The 18,781-nt window shown below is 46.6% G+C and overlaps 1 protein-coding gene across 2 annotated transcripts; it reads left to right on the forward strand.

The window, feature by feature from the left end:
- The first annotated feature begins 9,346 nt into the window (after positions 1–9,346).
- On the forward strand, positions 9,347–18,125 carry LOC114591022 (uncharacterized). Of its 2 annotated transcripts, XM_028717686.2 has the most exons (7): positions 9,347–10,042; positions 11,715–11,835; positions 12,293–12,375; positions 13,812–13,944; positions 14,078–14,161; positions 14,959–15,393; positions 16,037–18,125. In XM_028717686.2, the coding sequence occupies exons 1-7, from the start codon at positions 9,347–9,349 to the stop codon at positions 16,519–16,521; spliced, it is 2,037 nt and encodes a 678-aa protein (XP_028573519.2). In that variant the 3' UTR covers positions 16,522–18,125. The 2 variants fall into 2 exon arrangements, with proteins under 2 accessions (XP_028573519.2, XP_077777805.1); XM_077921679.1 differs by lacking the exon at positions 14,078–14,161.
- The last annotated feature ends 656 nt before the right edge of the window (positions 18,126–18,781 follow it).

Consider the following 18,781-nt stretch of genomic DNA (forward strand, 5'->3'; position numbering starts at 1 on the left):
GCGGCTCTGGACCTAGCATTCTGCACGTGCTCAGAGGTAATTCATCAACAAATTCCCTGCCTGAGTCCAACATCAGAGTGAGAGAGAAAAACGTGGGCAATAAGAACTATGACTGGCTTAGATTACGCCCAGCAAATTGGGCTGCATTGCTTTAAATCTATTTTGCTAACAAATGGCCATACCATTTTAGTTTTAGCCAAGAATTTTTAAAAATATATATATATTTGAAAATAAAAAGTGGAGTACCTGTGCCCCCTACATATTGTTGGACTACATCTCCCACCACCCCTGATCCCTAACCATGCCAAGTGGAGCTGATGGGAGTTGTAGTTCAGCAGGTGTGCCATTGGGGGGGCAAGGCCCGCCAAAATGTTCAAGCAGGGGCTCTCCTGCAGCTGCAACTGGCCTTTCAGGGCCTACCTGTGGCCGCAGCGAACCCACACGCACCATGCACATAACGTCATGCACGCACGCTGCCCCTGCCCCACCGAAATTGGGCAGAACCTGGCGCGTCCGGAGGGCTTAAAGTTGCCCGCACCTGGTGTAGTTCCATTAAGGTGGTGAGTGTTGGTTTCTGCTTTCCTTCACTGTGCAGCGAAAGGGCTTGTCACGAGACAGGTGTTTACATTCCACAGTCTGTACTGTTGGAGTTTCTCACGGGAAAGGGAGACTGGATGTGACGTACACTGGTTTCCTGTTTTTCACTGTGTGATTCTCTCCAAGCTGTCGAGGAGAGAGGATGCTTTTTCTGCTCCGGCAGAGGCAAGATGTCTTTCTGTAATATAACTGCTTTGAACTGTAAATAAAGTAATATTGAGTATGTAGTACGTACTCCTCATCCTTCCGCTGGGCACGGAACTCTGCTTTACACCAACACGTGGTTATGGGCTCCAGAAGTCGAATCGGGGTGCCGGCAAAGGATCGGAATGCAGAGGGACGGATCGGATCGGAATCTGCTCTGCGCGTAAACATGATTAATGAGGTATGTGCTACTGCTCCGGGCAGCCTGCCAGCTTCCAGTTAATGGCTTTATGGCTGGACTTTGAACTTTTAAAGCCGTTTTGCCGGGAATACGCAAAAGGCTCCCAGGCACAAGTTACTATGCTGGGGAAATCGAAAGTAACTTTTAAGTGTGCCTTTGGACTAAAGCAGCTGCAGCAGTGACGCAGCAAGATTTAAAGCAGCATATATGACGCTGAAGGCTAATGCCAGAGTCATGATGGCCCTTCAGGATGCTTGTGGGATTCCTAAGCTCAACAAGAAGAATTATGCGGACTGGGTTTTGTATGCAGAGGCGATTCTGCGGAAAGAGGGTTTGTTTGAGGTGATTACAGAAACCCCCCCAGCTCCAGTTACAGATGCATGGAAAGCTAAGGATTCCAAAGCACGGGGAACACTTACATTGATAGTATCCCCAGAAGAGCTCTGTCTATTGCGTGATAAGACCTCAGCCAGAGAAATTTGGGAATCTTTGAGAGAGGCTCACTTAAGGACAGAAGCTGGATCTACTATGTTTTACTTCAACAAGCTGCATAATATGGCTCTTGCTGAAGGTGGAGATGTGCGTTTACATCTGATGGAGATGCAAAATCTGAGACATGAGCTGCAACAGAGAGGACTCAACTTTCCAGAGGCTGTGTATTCTTTCATGATACTACAATCTTTGGGTTCAGGTTGGGAGTCTGTTGCAACCCAGATTGCTGTGCAGCCAACAGCTCAGCTGACAGTGGACTTTGTTACTGCCGTGATTCAGAATGAAGCAGATCGCCGGGGTGCTAGCTGCATGGGCAAGGGGGAGTCTTCACAGACGTCGTCCCATAGTGCAGTGGAACCACCAGATGGCGCCAAAGCTTTGAAGGCAGTGAAATGCTACTCGTGTGGACGTCTAGGCCATATGAAGAGGGAATGCAGATATCCCAAGGCCAAGACAGAGCAGCGCAGCGAAAGCTCATCGCGTGGAAAAGGCCGAGGCAAAGGCAAAGGTCCGGTGTCTAGGACAACGCAGCACAAGGCTATGGTTTCACGCTTCACTCCAAAGGTTGCAGAGGTCCAGAAGACGTCTAGATCTTTCTTCGTTGTTGATTCGGCGGCGACCCACCACATGTGCAATGATAAGAGACTGTTTGTGTCTTTTACACCGCAGGAAGGTGCGATTCACCAGGCGGATGACCACACGATTCCCAGTAAAGGCTACGGAACTGTTGTTCTTCACAGTTTGGACTTATCGATACAGAATGTCCTTTACGTGCCAGACGCCAAACATAATCTTCTCAGCGTTGGACAGCTAATTGAGCGGAACATTGACGTGTCCTTCAAGAACAAGAAGTGCGTCATCACAAAGAAAAATGACTATGTATTGCATGCTGAATATGTTGATCGTTTGTTTGTTTTGTATTATGATGATGTTGTGCAGGATGACACTTGTTGCATTGCAGGTTCTAACAAAAGTTTGCATGCAGAATGTATTCATGATTTTCATCGAAAATTTGGACATTTGCATTTTGAGGCAGTATCTAAAATGCCTGCCTTGGTTGAAGGTATGACTATTAAACCCTGCAAGTACCACATGAAGTGCAAAGCATGCGCAGCAAACAAGGTGAAAATGGCTGCGAAAGGTAAGGTGTCTAGTAGGCAAGCTACGGAACCATACCAAATTGTTCATGCAGATTTGGTTGGACCACTATCGCCCTCTTTGGGTGGAAATAGGTACTTCATGGTTCTCATTGACGCATTTTCGAGGTATATTTTTGTGTACAATCTCAAGCAGAAATCAGAGGCTTTTCCTAGGTTCAAGGAATTCTGTGCTTGGTTGGAAAATGTGCATGGTAAGAAGGTAAAGACTCTTTTCAGTGATCGCGGGGGAGAATTCACTTCTCAGCAGTTTGAAGCTTTTCTGACTGAGAAAGGAATTCAACACGATTTGTCTAGTCCTCGCTCGCCATGGCAGAATGGACTTGCGGAACGGGCAAATCAGACATTGCTTCAAGGGTTAAAAACCTTGCTGCATGATGCCAATCTTCCAGAGAGTTATTGGGCCGAATCTCTCTCGTGTTTTGTTTACAGTTACAATCGCAGGTTATCTTCAGCGATTGGTTGTACCCCCTATGAGAAGATGTTTGGCAAGAAGCCATACATCAAACACATGAAAATTTTTGGTTCTGACATGTGGATTCACTCACCACAAAACTCCAAGTTAGACAAGCGTGGATTGCATGGTATCTTTCTAGGTTATCAGAAAGGGTCTTACAGAATAATGATGACTGACTCTAAGACAATTAAGCTCACAAGAAGTGTTGAGTACAATGCAAAGTGGGGGGAGAATGTGGGAATTTTCCAATGTTATCCTGATGACAGTGATGAGACTGAGGATAGTCAAAAGCAACCACAACAACCCACTGATGAAGGTTCTGAGTCTGAATCTGAAACTGAATCAGGTGATTCAGAGGATTTCAAGAGTGCGAAAGCCTCTATGCGACCCTCTGAAAGCTCTGATCAAGAATTGGAAGAACCATTGTTCACAATAGGTCGCTTTTCTCCTAAGAAGGAAGAGGAGAGTGTTGAAGACTTAAGGCTAATTCGTAGGTCACAGAGAGCCACAAAAGGCAAACCTCCAAAGAGATTTGCTGATGAGTTTGCTACGATAGCAGTAACAGCTGTTAAAAGCTCCAAGAAGGTATTTGAACCTTCAAGTTTCCAAGAAATCCAGGGTTTGGATTCAAAGGAAGCTGAGCCATGGTTAAATGCCATGAAGGCTGAACTTGATTCCTTGGAAAGGAACAAAACATGGGAACTAGTTCCAGTAGTTCCAGGAATGAAACTGCTTGGAAGCAAATGGGTCTTCAAAGCGAAGACTGATCAAAATGGCAAGATAGTCAGACACAAAGCCAGATTGGTAGCCAGAGGTTTTGCACAGGTACCAGGTGAAGACTATCACGAGACCTACTCACCCACAGTGAGGTATGAAAGCATTAGGCTTATGCTCAAGCTAGCTGCAGAGGAAAATCTACACATTAGTCACCATGATGTTAATACAGCTTTTCTGTACGGATCTCTAGATGAATCACTTTATATGCTTCCACCTGATGGCGTACAGGTAAAACAGGGATTTGTTTGTGCTCTGAAGAAATCCCTTTATGGTCTCAAACAAAGTGCACGGTGTTGGCACACAAAACTCACTGAAGTATTGTTTTCTCAAGGTTTTCAGCAAGGGAAAGCTGATCCATGTGTATTTGTCAAAGAGGAGGGGCAAAAGAAACTGTACTGTTTGTTTTATGTTGATGATTTATTATTCTTTTGGAAAGATGTCGCAATGTACAATAACGCCCTAGCTCAACTGAAAGAGCACTTTGACATGAAAGATCTTGGTGAGGTAAACAACTACCTATCTCTAGAAATAGAGAGAGATCAAGATGGTAACATTCTAGTACACCAGTCACGGAAAATTGCTGATGTGTTAAGCAAACTAAACCTGATGGATGCTAACCCTGTAGACACACCGATGACAACAGGTTATCAGGTAGATGACACTGAAGAAGCATTTTCTGACACTACACTGTACAGAAGTGTGCTAGGCAAGCTAAACTTCATTGCCAGATGTTCAAGACCAGACATTGCTGTTAGCTGTAATTTGCTAAGCAGACAAGTCAACAATCCTAGTGTCAAGGATTGGAAAGCTCTGAAACGCATAGCGCGGTATTTGAAAGGCACTATGCATTACAGACTGAGATTTAACAATCAGAAGTCTGGTGGTCTTGAGATATTTGCAGATGCAAGTTTTGGAAGTGACACTACAGACAGGAAAAGTACGTCTGGAGTTTGCTACATGTACAATCAGGGTCTGTTTGATTGGTCATGCAAGAAGCAAACAACAGTTAGCTTAAGTACTTGTGAAGCTGAACTGAATGCACTGTCTTATTCACTTAAGGATTGTGAATGGTTGATACAATTGTGCAAAGATATGAAAATTCCTGTCAAATGTCCAATCCAGGTTTACCAGGACAACAAAGCATGTTTAGCTTTGCTGAAGTCTGAAGGTTGTAAGCAAAGCACGAAGCACTTGCAATTAAAGTTGCAGCATGCTAGGGAATGTATTCAGAAGGGACTTGTAACGGTGTCCTATATGCCAGGTAATGAAATTCCTGCTGATGTATTGTCCAAGATTGTATCAAAGGATCAACACTGTACCTATGTGCAGAAGTTGGGTTTGTACTGATATTGTACGAACACGCTGCCCAGTGATGTTCACAGAAAGGGGGAGGATGTTGGTTTCTGCTTTCCTTCACTGTGCAGCGAAAGGGCTTGTCACGAGACAGGTGTTTACATTCCACAGTCTGTACTGTTGGAGTTTCTCACGGGAAAGGGAGACTGGATGTGACGTACACTGGTTTCCTGTTTTTCACTGTGTGATTCTCTCCAAGCTGTCGAGGAGAGAGGATGCTTTTTCTGCTCCGGCAGAGGCAAGATGTCTTTCTGTAATATAACTGCTTTGAACTGTAAATAAAGTAATATTGAGTATGTAGTACGTACTCCTCATCCTTCCGCTGGGCACGGAACTCTGCTTTACACCAACAGTGAGCAGCTTTCCCTAACGTAGTGCCCTTGATGTACTTTTGGACTACAACTCCCATCAGCGCCAGGCAGCATGGCCAGTGGTCAAGTACCTGGAGAGCCTGACTGACACTGTCCACACAAGGAAAGCCAGATGAAGATCCTCCTTTGTATTCATTTGGTCTGAACCCAGTCCTCTGAAACAGGTGCCTGTTCCATCAAAGAGAAAAATGAATGGCCACAAAAAGAGAATACTGGGAACTGTAGTTTGTTATGAGTGCTCAGAGTTAATAGGAGACTCCCTATTTCCTTCAGAGAACTATAGTTCCCAGAGTTCCCTTGGAAGACGGACTAATGGTTAAAAAACCACTCTGCATATTGTGGTTCTGTGAAGGGGGTAAAGGTAAAGGGACCCCTGACCGTTAGGTCCAGTCGCGGACGAATCTGGGGTTGTGCGCTCATCTCGCTCTATAGGCCGAGGGAGCCGGCGTTTGCAGACAGCTTCCGGGTCATGTGGCCAGCATGGCTAAGCCACTTCTGGCGAACCAGAGCAGCGCATGGAAACGCCGTTTACCTTCCCGCCAGAGCGGTACCTATTTATCTACTTGCACCTTGATGTGCTTTTGAACTGCTAGGTTGGCAGGAGCAGGAACCGAATGGGAGCTCACCCTGTCGTGGGGATTTGAACTGCTGACCTTCTGATCAGCAAGTCCTAGGCTCTGTGGTTTAACCCACAGCGCCACCCGCGTCCCTGTGAAGGAAATAAGGAGTCCCCTAAAAACGCCCAGTGCTCTTAACAAACCAGAGTTCCCAGGAATCTTTGAGGAACAGAGGCAGTGAGGCCCCTCCCATCTATCCCCCATCTGGTGTTTTGGCTCCCCCCCCCCAGAACAATCTCCACCAGCAACCCCTCCCATCTGTTTGACTGGGATCAGCTGCCATTTCAGCTCGCCTCTTCCACAAATTGCCCCACTTGGCCATTGTAAGAATAATATAACATTATGTGAAAAGGGGTCCCAGAATCTGCTTATTTTCCTCTTTCTTTCCTGCGCTTTTCCTTTCGTGTCAAACCTATTTTAAAAAAAGAAAGCCTCAAAGCTTAGCTCGTGTGGTGTAGTTGTTAAAAGGATCAGACTAGGACCTGGGGGATTAGAGTTCAAATCCTGGCTCAGCCTTGAGCCAGTCCCTGTTTCTCTCAGCTTAACCTGCCTCACAGGGTTGTTACGGAGATTAAATGAGAAAGAAGAGGACTATGTATGGCAGATTTTGAGCTCCTTGGGGGGGAAAGTCCCTGGACATCTAAGGACCCAAGACTGAAGAACAATCTGCATCTGAATCCTTATTTACTGTGTGGAATATATTGTCCCCAATCAACAAAATGAGTCAGTCTTTCCTCACACCTGAAAAAAATAATACTGATGGCAGATGCACATTATACTTTCAAAGCACATGACTTACCCCAATGATTTATGGGACAAGTTGTTTAAGGGTGCTGGGAATTGTAGCTCTGTGAGGGTGAAGCTCCCATTTCTAGGAATCTTTGAGGCAAGCCCTGCGCAATAGTAGTACCTGTTGTTGTTGTTTTGTTTGTACTCCACCCATCTGACTGGGTTGTCCCAGCCACTCTGGGCAGCTTCCAACAAATATAAAAGCTTAACATCAAACATTAAAGACCTCCCTACACAGGTCTGTTAAGCTATTTATCTCCTTGACATCTGATGGGAGGGTGTTCCACAGGGTGGGCGCCACTACCATGAAGGCCCTCTGCATTGAATTTGCTTTAAATGTATGCTGTGGATTTGCCCTATGCTCTGTTGACAGAGAGTAGTCAACGGGTGGCGCTGTGGGATGCGGGTGGCGCTGTTGGGACGCGGGTGGCGCTGTGGGTAAAAGCCTCAGTGCCTAGGGCTTGCCGATCAAAAGGTCGGCGGTTCGAATCCCCGCGGCGGGGTGCGCTCCCGTTGCTCGGTCCCAGCGCCTGCCAACCTAGCAGTTCGAAAGCACCCCCGGGTGCAAGTAGATAAATAGGGACCGCTTACTAGTGGGAAGGTAAACAGCGTTTCCGTGTGCGGCTCTGGCTTGCCAGAGCAGCGATGTCACGCTGGCCACGTGACCCGGAAGTGTCTCTGGACAGCGCTGGCCCCCGGCCTCTTGAGTGAGATGGGCGCACAACCCCAGAGTCTGACAAGACTGGCCCGTACGGGCAGGGGTACCTTTACCTTCTTTAGTCCAGATTCTAGGGGGTGGGGGGGGGTCTTTAACAACAAACCTGATTTTCTAAAAGACCAGGCTTTTTTCAATAAGGAAAGTGAGAGGAAAATGCGCTTGTTCTGATGCAGCAGCATCTCTCCTCAATGCAAACAATGAATGCATGTTCATTAAATAGGTGATGCTATCTAATCAACCCTGCAATAAACAGGTTATCTCAAAGTGCCTTGGGAGGAAAGTTTTGTTTTATAAAAAAAAATATCCATCTGCATGGGAAACATCTATATGGTCCTTCACCGCTCTCCTAGGCTGGCAGTTAGCGTGATTTTGCTCGATTGTGTAATTTGTCCACCTGCCAGTTTAATACCTGCAAGAGATATTACGTTGGGAGTATCCCATCCCATGATTAATGACCTTGGAGTGGTGTTAGGCTTTTTCTTGGCAGCTGCAGCCCAGATCATGTGGTCCACCCCAGGTGTGAGCAATTTAGCGCTCTCTCGTTCTCTTGGGGGGGGGGGGGAGGAATTCAGCAAACAAGGCTCGAGAAACCTATAAGGCCCCTGGGATTCGAGGCTACGGTGGGGGCTCCCAGCAGCTGAAAGGAGACATTGCTTGCTTGGTATGGTATATTCTTATTTTTGATCTGCCTGCTGTTTAATAAATCTTGAGACTTCTTAGAACTGTAGAGTTGGAAGGGATCCTGACGATCATCTGGTGACTATCTAATGCTTATTAGATGGATTTCCCCCCAAATTGATTTCTGAACTTTGAATTTTATTGTTATTCATGTTTTTATACTGTATTTTATGCTGCTTCTACAAGTAAGTGTTTTAAATTTGTTGTTAGCTGCCCTGAGCCCAGTTTTCTGATCTGGGAAGGTTGGGGTATAAATAAAAAAATATTATTATTATTATTATTATTTATTATAGTATAGTCCAACCACCTGCAATGCAGGAATATGCAGCTGTCCCATACAGGGATTGAACCTGCAACCTTAGCGTTATCATCACTTGTGTCTTGTATTGTTTCTGTATCCCAGAGAAAGAAGCCCCTTGCCTTTGGCAAGACACTGTCCAAGCTGTTTCTTAATTATTATTATTTTTTGGGCGGGGGGGGGGGGAGTTGGTAGAAATAAAGAACAAAAGTTGGCTTCTCCCTCAAGTATGTATCATGTAACTAAACAGATACAGTGGTACCTTGGGTTACAGATGCCTCAAGTTACAGACTCCGCTACCCAGAAATAGTACCTCGGGTTAAGAACTTTGCTTCAGGGTGAGAACAGAAATTGTGCTCTGGCGGTGCGGCAGAGCAGGAGGCCCTATTAGCTAAAGTGGTACCTCAGGTTAAGAACAGTTTCAGGTTAAGAACAGACCTCCAGAACGAATTAAGTTCTTAACCCGAGGTACCACTGTACTTATTTTCTACTCTTATCTCTTTCCTGTAGGGAGTATCCCCACCACCCAAGACTACGCTCTTGGGGAATTTTCTCAAGAAAAGGCTCAAGGCCTCAGAAATGTGCATAGAGCTACCTGTTGTAACTGACAGGATTTTGCCAAGAGAATAAGGGGGGGAGAGAAACTGAGGGTCAAAAATGGAGATAAGCTGTGAAGACCTGGGAAAAGGTCCAGGCATTGCCCACTTTGAAGAGTTTCCAAGACGGGCAGCACCACAAAATGTTAACCAGCAAACCCAGGAGCGGCCGCCACAGCAGAGGGTGAGCCAATCTGAAGAATTCCTGAAGGACCTCCAGCCCCCAAAGCTGACTCTGGAGAATCCAGGACTGACAGAGCCCATATTGTCAGAAGATGATCCTGAAGGGCTCCTGGTCTCCTTTGAGAAAGTTGCCGAAGCTTGTCAATGGCCGAGAGAAGAGTGGGCAGCCCGGCTTGTGCCGGCCCTTGGCGGAGAAGCAGCAAGAGCCTTTAGAAAGCTGGCTGCTGGCGACAGAGAGGACTATGGGAAAGTGAAGGCTGCCATCTTGCAAGGGGATGCAATCAAAATGGAGATCCAGCGCCAGTCCTTCAGGCAGTTCCGCTTCCAGGAGGTGGAAGACCCGCAGAGGGCATATGGCCAGCTCCGTGAGCTTTGTCGTCAGTGGTTGAAGCCAGAGAAACACACCAAGGAGCAGATCCTGGATCTGGTGGTCCTGGAGCAGTTCCTGGCCATCCTGCCCCAGGAAACCCAAAAGAGGATGGAGAAATGTAGCCCAAAAGCCTGCGCCCAGGCAGTGGCCCTGGCAGAAGACCTCCTGAGGAACCATCAAGAGGCCAAGATGTGGAGACTGGAGGTGAGATTTGCATGATGTGAAAACTTAATGGCCTGTCTGTTTGAAGCGCAGAGGGATGATGTGGGTTGCCAACTGCTGAGAAAAGAGGCCTGCCTTGCTCTTGTGCTATTAATATAGGCTTGATCTACAGCAGAGGTTCCCAAACTGGTCCATGGACCACCAGTCTCCACAAGCTTCGTTCAGGCACAATAGGAATGGAGAAACCTCATGGGAATGCAAAACATATTTTTAAAAAATAATAATTAAATATTTTTATTGAAAGTTCAAAAAGTACCTAATTATATGTGCACTAAACATGGTGAGACATAAATAAAAGAGAGAGCGAAAAAGAGAAACAGAACCTGTGTAGAAGGGAAAATAAAAGGGGGGAGGGGGGGAAACCCAAAACTGTATATTTTGCAAGGTTATTGTACCTCACAAATTCTTAACCTATTACAGTAGCTGTAAGAATGAATTCCAAAGATCATTGAATTTGTCCATGGCAAGTCTGCGTTTATATGCAGATTGTTCACATGTTGCGAGTTTGTATAAGTCTTCAATCCAATCGTAGAAGGGAACCACATCTTAAGAACTGGGGCGGGGTTAGGAAGTGGGGGGAAATCTCAAAATAGCCCAATGCTGACTTCTTTTGAGGGGCGGGGGAGGCTGGAAATTAAACAAAATAAGTAAAAGGTGTGGATCAAGGCCATTTTGGTGGGTTTGCACCAAAGTTGGTGCTATTTAGTTGGTGCAGAGAAAGCCTATGATAGGGTCTCCTGTTTGTGGAATGCCCTCCCTTCTTGCGAAGTATGTGTGTGCCCTTCATTCAGGTGAAATGTTGAAAACATTCCTGTTGACCCAGGTATTTGATGGGTGAAAACCACTGTTCCTGGCACACCTGAGATCACTGTTTTGAAATCGTAGTATCATAGAATTGTAGAGTTGTAGAAGGGACCCCAAGGGTCATCTAGTCCAACCCCCTGCAATGCAGGAATCCTGCCCAAAGCTGTCCTTGGGTGGGCTTGAACCACCAGCCTTCTGGTTAACAGCCAGGTACACTGACCCATTGTGCCACAAATGTTTTAACTGTTTTTAGGATGGTTTTGAAATAGTTTTCTCTTGATATCTTTCCCCCTCTGGAGAAAGGGCAGGATTTAAATTGAAGGAAGGAAACAAAAAAGTAAATAAATAAAGTTTCAAAAGTGATATACAGTGGTACCTCGGGTTACATACGCCTCAGGTTACAGACTCCGCTCACCCAGAAATAGTGCTTCAGGTTAAGAACTTTGCTTCAGGATGAGAACAGAAATCAGACTCTGGCAGTGCGGCGGCAGCGGGAGGCCCCATTAGCTAAAGTGATGCTTCAGGTTAAGAACAGTTTCACGTTAAGAATGGACCTCCGGAACAAATTAAGTACTTAACCTGAGGTACCACTGTACAGCTCACTTCAAGTGAGTCAGGCCATTGTCTCCTGCTCTGGCCAGCAGCAGCTGTTTCCCGCTACCTGATCCTTTTAAAGAACAAAACTAAAATGGGGACTTAGCTTGGGATCTTCTGCACTCCCCTCAACATTAAGCCACTTCCAGAGCGGTGTCCCCAAGGAAACAGGAGTTCAGAAATTGAGTATGGCCTCTATCCCTAATGTTTCTGTTTCAATCCACTTTATGGGGTGGAATTTTCCATGCTGTTTCAGGAGCCGTTGCAGAAGATGACCCAGAGTTTCTTGAGAGCAGAGGAGATGGCGGCCCACTCCGCCGAGAGAGAGATCTGCAAGGAAGCCAAGCAGCAGGGTGATGGTGGTGCCACGCTTCTATGTAAGGGTTAAGTGACTCACCATAGGCTGGCCGAGCAAGTGGGGCAGGCAGGTGACCAAGGCAGGCCTTTCTATGCCCACCCCTCATCCCCCCCTTTGACCCCAGCAGCTGCCACTGCTGATAGAAGGAAGTGGAATTTTTGATGTTGCTGGGCAAGCTCTTTTTGTTGTGCAGAGGAGGGCAAAATAGGTAGTGCTAACACAATAACTCTCCCGGTCCAAGCAGCCCATTGGATTTGGCTGTTGTGCTCCGCTAAGAACAGGGCGTCCACTAGTGGAATGGCTGTTGTGATCTGTGGCTACCACAAGTGGATCTCCTCCTGTGTGTGTCCAAACTCTCTGATACTTGTAAGCCGCTTTGATTATGTTTTGAGAAGGGATGGATCATGGAAACGACTGAAATAAATGACAATACAAACGTTGCTTCTGAAAACATAACCTGTTCTTGTCTCTTACAGCCAGCAGAACAGCATCCCCAAGTGTCTCTGCTCCCTTGCATTGCCCTGGTGGATCAGAGCTGGCAGAAGGTGTCTTGGATGAGGTGGGTTTCATGCATTAGCTGTTGTGGGGTCTCCCCTCCTCCTGCGGGCTCCTGAATCTTTCTTTGCATCAAAAAGTCTGTGTTTTTTTTGAATTGGGCATCTTTTTTCTGTCACCTTGCTGCCAAATTCAGAAGGTGCCATCTGTTTCATTTTAGTTTTTCCTATTCCTGACTGATTTGCCCAAAATGACCATGGAGGCCTGTCCAGCCTAATGAAGCCCATGGGCTGAGGTCTGCCAATGCTGCACTAACCCATAGGTTGTTCCACTGGCGGAGGTAGAGGGGGGCGGGGGGAGTGTACCACCCACCACGCCCCCGGGATGCGCACTAGCCACGCCCCTGCCTGCTCTCCGCCCCCTGGTGCTGGAGCATGAAGCTCCACCACTGGGTTGTTCAACAAACCATCGGTTGTCCTGCAAACGACCGGACAAGCAACAGTTTGTTTCTCTAAACTGTGTTTTAAAGTACTGGTGCTACTTCACTAAAAACCTTAGTTTCTATAGGAAGCAGATGCATATGTGATAGTGAGGGACCTAAGGGGCTAGATTTAAGAGATTTAAGTGGCAGGAAGGGAGATTTTGGTTGGACATGAGGAGAAACATTTTGATGGTAAGAATTGCTGGAGATCTTCAATCTGAATCTGGAGAACTCTAGCTCTGAATCTCCTGCATCAAGCAGGAAATTAGACTGGTTGGCCAAGAAGGTATTTTCCAGGTCACATCCATGCCATATATAACGATCTCTGGCAATCAAGCAGCCTAATAAGCAGCAACGACTCCCCGTCAGTTTTATGTAAGTTTCTTTACATGACGAAACATATCCAGAGCCCGGTCTTCCCGCCTGCTCTCATTAACAGTAGTTGCTCAGTCTGTCTCACTGTCCCTTCCCCAACAGGAAAAACGCCAAAATCAAGCCATTCTTCTCCTTCCTTTCCCTTGTTCTCTGAGCTTCTCCCATCTTCTAGTACGGGGACTGAACAGCTGGCCTGTCTCCTCCCCACTCCCAGAAGACACAGACTTAGACTTTGGCTTATCTGATGGTTGCCTGGCAACGCTCTGGCTGACTTCCAACTCTTCCTCTCCTTGGGAGCTAACAGCTTCTTCCTTGGGAAGGAGTGGGGCTGGGCTGTCCTCTCTAAACTCTGACAAACAGCTCTCATCTGAAGTCGGCCCCTTGTTCCTTTAGCTCAGTTTCTGAGGCTGACTCTTCTGCTGTGCTCGGGGCGGGGGACACTTTCCTGACACCATGCATTTAGAAGCACCTGCCAAGGAATCCTTGGAACTGCTGCTTATTCCTCATACAGTTACAATTCCCAGCACCCATAACAAACAACAGTGCATCCAGGTTTCTTTGGAGGGAAGAAACTAGCTTTAAATGTATGGCATGAATGTGACCTGTCTACAGTTCTGTATTCAGAGCAGGAAACCCTCTTGTAGTTTCAGGGGACAGTTGATTTGAAGGGTGCGACTGTCTTGTCGGATACAACAGAGAAGGCTGTGCTCAATCCCATTCAGACCCCTGTGTACTGGAAAGTTTTGGTGGAGGAGGATGAGACCGTTGCTTTCTCAGGTAATGTCTCAAGCATATGTACACTGCTGTCGCACCCCAAAAGCATTGGATATGTCTGGCATCCATATTTCTCCCAGTTGTGAGACAAACTCCTCTTTTCTCCCCATTCATCAATTGTGTCTCCAACCTGTAGGAGGACCAGTGGTCTTCCCCAGCCTGGTTGGACAAGAAAAATTAGTATTTGTCCCAAACTCTGAGCATAAAGATACATTCCCAGGTAAGACTCTCTCAGGTAAGGGTTATCACAGAGACTCCATGGCTACATCCTGGTGGCGATGAGTACATAGGCAACAGCCTGAAACCACATCAGCGTCTTGCCCCATCTAATCCAATACTACCTGCTCTGACTTGCAGCAGCAATTCAGCGTCTAAAACACAGAGAAGGTCCTTTCCCATCCCCCTGCTTCTCAAGATCCTTTATTAGTTAGAGAGAGCAGAGACTGAGATGGAGATATTGGCTGTGTTTGTACTTCCAGTAATCTTGTTAGGGGGATAGTGGTCCCTGTTATTCCCATATTACAGGAGAAGAATGTAAGAAAGAGAGCCTGCACCCATGATCAAATCCTGCACCCTAGCCCAGCACCTTATTTCTCCCGCTATGTCCCTTGGAAACCTACAAGCAGGACCACGAGAAGAGCAAACCAGCTCATGATTCCCAGCAACTGATACCCAGATGCAACACTGCGGTTGATATTGACATTACCATCATGACCAGTTCTGCTAGATTAGGCCTAAGAACCATCTAGTCCAGTATATTTTTCTGGCAGCGGCCAAGCAGATGCCCATGGGAATCCCATGAGCAGGACCTGAGCAACTGATTACCACTGGCATATTTTCTCTGGACAGCAGATATTGAGGCCGGGTGTTCAGGGTTTGCACAAGGCCAGGCAGTAAGTCTATGCCAGAGAGTTAAGAATGAACTCTGGCCCTCCTGCTTCCAAGCTCAGTTCTCTTTACAATGCTCTTGTATAAAATAGCAATGATCCCCCCTGTGTTTTCTCACCTTCACGACAGGCAGGAGCATGAACAGGAAGGAAACTGAAAATTCTCAGCAAGGAAGCCCTGAGCGACAAGGCCCATCTGTGATACGATCAGGAGAACCCCAGGACACTGTCCCCTTGAGTCCTGGTGTTTCCCTGAGTCCTGGAGTGATGTGGCCTCAAATGAGTGACCAAGGGATGAAGCAGGGAGTGCCGACTCTGCATGGTATGATCCAGGAGTTTGCAGAAGGAATCGCAGATCCACCACAAGAGAAAAAACTCCGTCGCGGGTCCAGAACTTGCTCCTCAAACATCGCTCAGCACAGGCAGGAAAGACTTTACCAGTGCTTTGAGTGCGAGAAAACCTTCTGTGGGATACATGCCCTTGCTGGCCACCAGAGAATCCACAAGACCAAGATGGAACCCAGAGGCAAGAAGCAACTGCTTGCCAGGGCATCTCTCACCAAAGGTCAGAGATTACTTTGAGGCTGCAGATATGAGCAGACAATAGACTTGTGGAAACCTGCTTTGTTGGGATTTTTTTGCAGGGGGCGGGTAGTCCAGCAACTGGAGCTGAGGGCAAAACAGTGCTTCCTCAGAACAGCTGCTGGGGACTTAATTGCAACTTTGATTTCAGATTTGACCACTACTGAGGCCAATCCAGTTGCCCAGTTTTCCTTGTATTATATACATTCGTTAAGTTACTCTTTAATTTTATGAAACAGTACACGGAACAGAAAATTTCCCCCCTATTATGCCCTTTCAGAAGTGGCTCAGTAGGTGGGGCAGAGTTGCTATGCCAGCTTCCCAGCAGGTGGGTTACTGCTGCTTACCAGGCGATAGATGGGTGAGGAGGTTGGCATGGTGCAAACACACCAGCAGAGTGAGCCAGACCAGTGCTTCTGCCAGTGCCTTTGCACCACACTGACCTTTCCCCTCTCCCTCCTGGTAAACAACAGCAATCCACCTGCTAGGAAGTTATAATAATGGATTTGCCCCACCCAGCACAACACTTCTATGTAAGTTTCATTCTCTGTGTTGAAGAATTAATCAAACTGATTGGTTGATTAAACATTGTGTGGGTTAATTCAACTTTCTCTCTATCCCTGTAGGAAATGAGGGGCTAAGTAAGTTCAGGGTGGAGACTCCTCAGCAGGAAAGGAATGAGAGTGAGGGTGTATCTAATGGAAGGATAGCAGAATTTCCTCAAAGTAAGATGACACTGGCTCAAGAACCAGAATGGGAACCTGAAGGGCAGCAGGGAAAGAAGACAGTGAAGACACAAAAGGAGCCCATCAAGCTCTTAGAAGGCCGCAAGCCCCAAAAGGAAACTGTCGCACACATGTGGGTGAAAAAATTGTCGTACTCCTCCCAGCCTGGGAATGTGTGCCCCAGCACACCAGGATTTGTAATCCAGGGAACTCCTCCTGCAGAGAAGGCACCCTATCAATGTCCCTCGTGTGGCAAAACCTTAATGAACAAGGTCCGCCTTGAAGATCATCATAGGGTCCATATAGGAGATGCCTTATGGATGCCCACAGTGTGGGGAAAAGTTTCACTGGAGAAACTGTGTGTTCAAACATTTGTGGATCCATAGAAAATGTTCACATGTACTGAGTGTGGCAGAAGCTTTCGTTGGAAAACCGGGTTGAGAACACACCGGGAGACTTGTACAAGGAATTGTTCTAAACTAATCTTGATTTAGTTTGAAACTGGACCATGCAGGCAAAGGTACAGGGCCGTGCAAGCACTGACTATCTTTGGTGATGGCTGTGACCCCTTTTTGGCCTGGCCACATTTTTCCTGCCCCAGTGTCTGACCTGATATCATGCATGGTATCGGGTGTAGGGCCTATGGGCATGGCTGTGCCAAAATGGCCCTGTGAGCCAAATTAGGGAGGTCTGATGGGCCTAAATTGGCCCGTGGCCTGGTGGCTCCCTACTCCTGCTTTAGAGAGTGTTTCATTGACCATCAGAGAATCCACACAGGAAAGAAAGCCTATGGATGCTTTGAGTGAGGAAAAAGCTTATAGTGAGAAGTTGTCGATATTAAACTTCTGACTGTAAAATTTGATGAATGAAGGAGAGATAGAGAGCACCACTTGTTTCCCCAACACCACTCTGTCATTTCCCCCCTATCTGAATCTGACTTCACTTGTTGCAACGGTGAGAGTGATGGGTTGCTTGGGTGTGGAGGCTTGTAATCTGTAAAGCCCGTGCTTCTATATGAAGACACATTGCTTTCCGCCCATTTTCTCTCTCTTCCTGGTTGTTTCCTTGAAGAATGCTTTGTAGAACTTTCCTGGAACTGTTGATGCACAAATCCAGAGGAACAGTCATGTGAATCACCAGAGAGCAAGGGAGAATGTTGCTTGTTCTGATGTAAAAGGAAGCTTAATGCTGTATGATTGCATCTTGTACAAGGGCTACATTCTGGGGATGGGGCCTGTATACAAAAACACACATATGCAAACCACCCTCTTGAAACTGCCCCCATGAGACCATCCTTACCTTCCAAGGAAGGGCAGAGAGCTTTTAAGCTCTCCAGCTTGCTTACCAGCCCAGTGAGTAAGCTTGGGGATCCCATGGGTCTGTCTGAGTTCCTGCAAGAGCCTCCCAGAGCCTGGTAAGCAAGACAACGCTTAAAAGTTTTTTCATGCCAGGAAAGCACAGCACAAAACAAGCTTTTAAGCTCTTCTCTTCACATGCAATTAATTTGTTCAATTTCAACTGGATGGATTTCAACTGCACAAGGCTGAAATCCTCCAATTTAAAAGATGCATATGGTACTGTAATTGACATTTGAATCTATGCATAGTCAATCTGGCATAATTCAAATAGTGTGGGACTCCGCAACTGTCATCAGCCACAGCCAACCAATATGGCCCAGTGGGCAGGGATGAATAAAGTTGTAGTTCAGCAAAAAGTGGAAGGCACCACTTTGGCTATCCCTGCTCTAACCAAGTAGGAAATTAGACCTTGTTACACACCCAGAAGAGTCAATAGAGAGACCCTATATACCGTGTTCTGATACATGTGGAGATAGATATGCAAAGTTATGTATGCCCTGTTAAAATGTGGCAGCTGGGGGGCAAGGAGGAATTGTTGAATTACTTTTTGTCTATTAAAAATGGCTTTGAAGTTTCAGAATCAGTGGAGTGACTTCTTTTACTTAACCTCTTGTAGAATCATAGAATCATAGCGTTGGAAGAGACCACAAGGGCCATCGAGTCCAACCCCCTGAGAGCACTCCTGACATATGGTTGTAAAGCCTCTGCTTAAAGACCTCCAAAGACAGAGACTCCACCACACTCCTTGGCAGCAAATTCCACTGTCGAACAGCTCTTACTGTCAGGAAGTTCTTCCTAATGTTTAGGTGGAATCTTCTTTCTTGTAGTTTGGATCCATTGCTCCGTGTCCGCTTCTCTGGAGCAGCAGAAAACAACCTTTCTCCCTCCTCTATGTGACATCCTTTTATATATTTGAACATGGCTATCATATCACCCCTTAACCTCCTCTTCTCCAGGCTAAACATGCCCAGCTCCCTTAGCCGTTCCTCATAAGGCATCGTTTCCAGGCCTTTGACCATTTTGGTTGCCCTCCTCTGGACACGTTCCAGTTTGTCAGTGTCCTCCTTGAACTCTGGTGCCCAGAACTGGACACAGTACTCCAGGTGAGGTCTGACCAGAGCAGAATACAGTGGCACTATTACTTCCCTTGATCTAGATGCTATACTCCTATTGATGCAGCCCAGAATTGCATTGGCTTTTTTAGCTGCCGCGTCACACTGTTGGCACTTACTGCACTTACACACTGTTGTACTTACAAGCTAATTCTTAAGCCCCACTGATCTTAATG

This window comes from Podarcis muralis, chromosome 2 (genome assembly GCF_964188315.1).
Source record: "Podarcis muralis chromosome 2, rPodMur119.hap1.1, whole genome shotgun sequence".
Lineage (NCBI taxonomy): Eukaryota > Metazoa > Chordata > Lepidosauria > Squamata > Lacertidae > Podarcis > Podarcis muralis.

What these genes read in the sequence shown, in the direction of transcription:
- LOC114591022 (XM_028717686.2), top strand. Translation starts at nt 9,347, where the DNA reads ATGGAGATAAGCTGTGAAGACCTGGGAAAAGGTCCAGGCATTGCCCAC. An exon ending in CCAAGATGTGGAGACTGGAG is followed by an intron (nt 10,043 to 11,714) that starts GTGAGATTTGCA and finishes ATGCTGTTTCAG; the next exon opens with GAGCCGTTGCAGAAGATGAC. An exon ending in TGGTGGTGCCACGCTTCTAT is followed by an intron (nt 11,836 to 12,292) that starts GTAAGGGTTAAG and finishes TGTCTCTTACAG; the next exon opens with CCAGCAGAACAGCATCCCCA.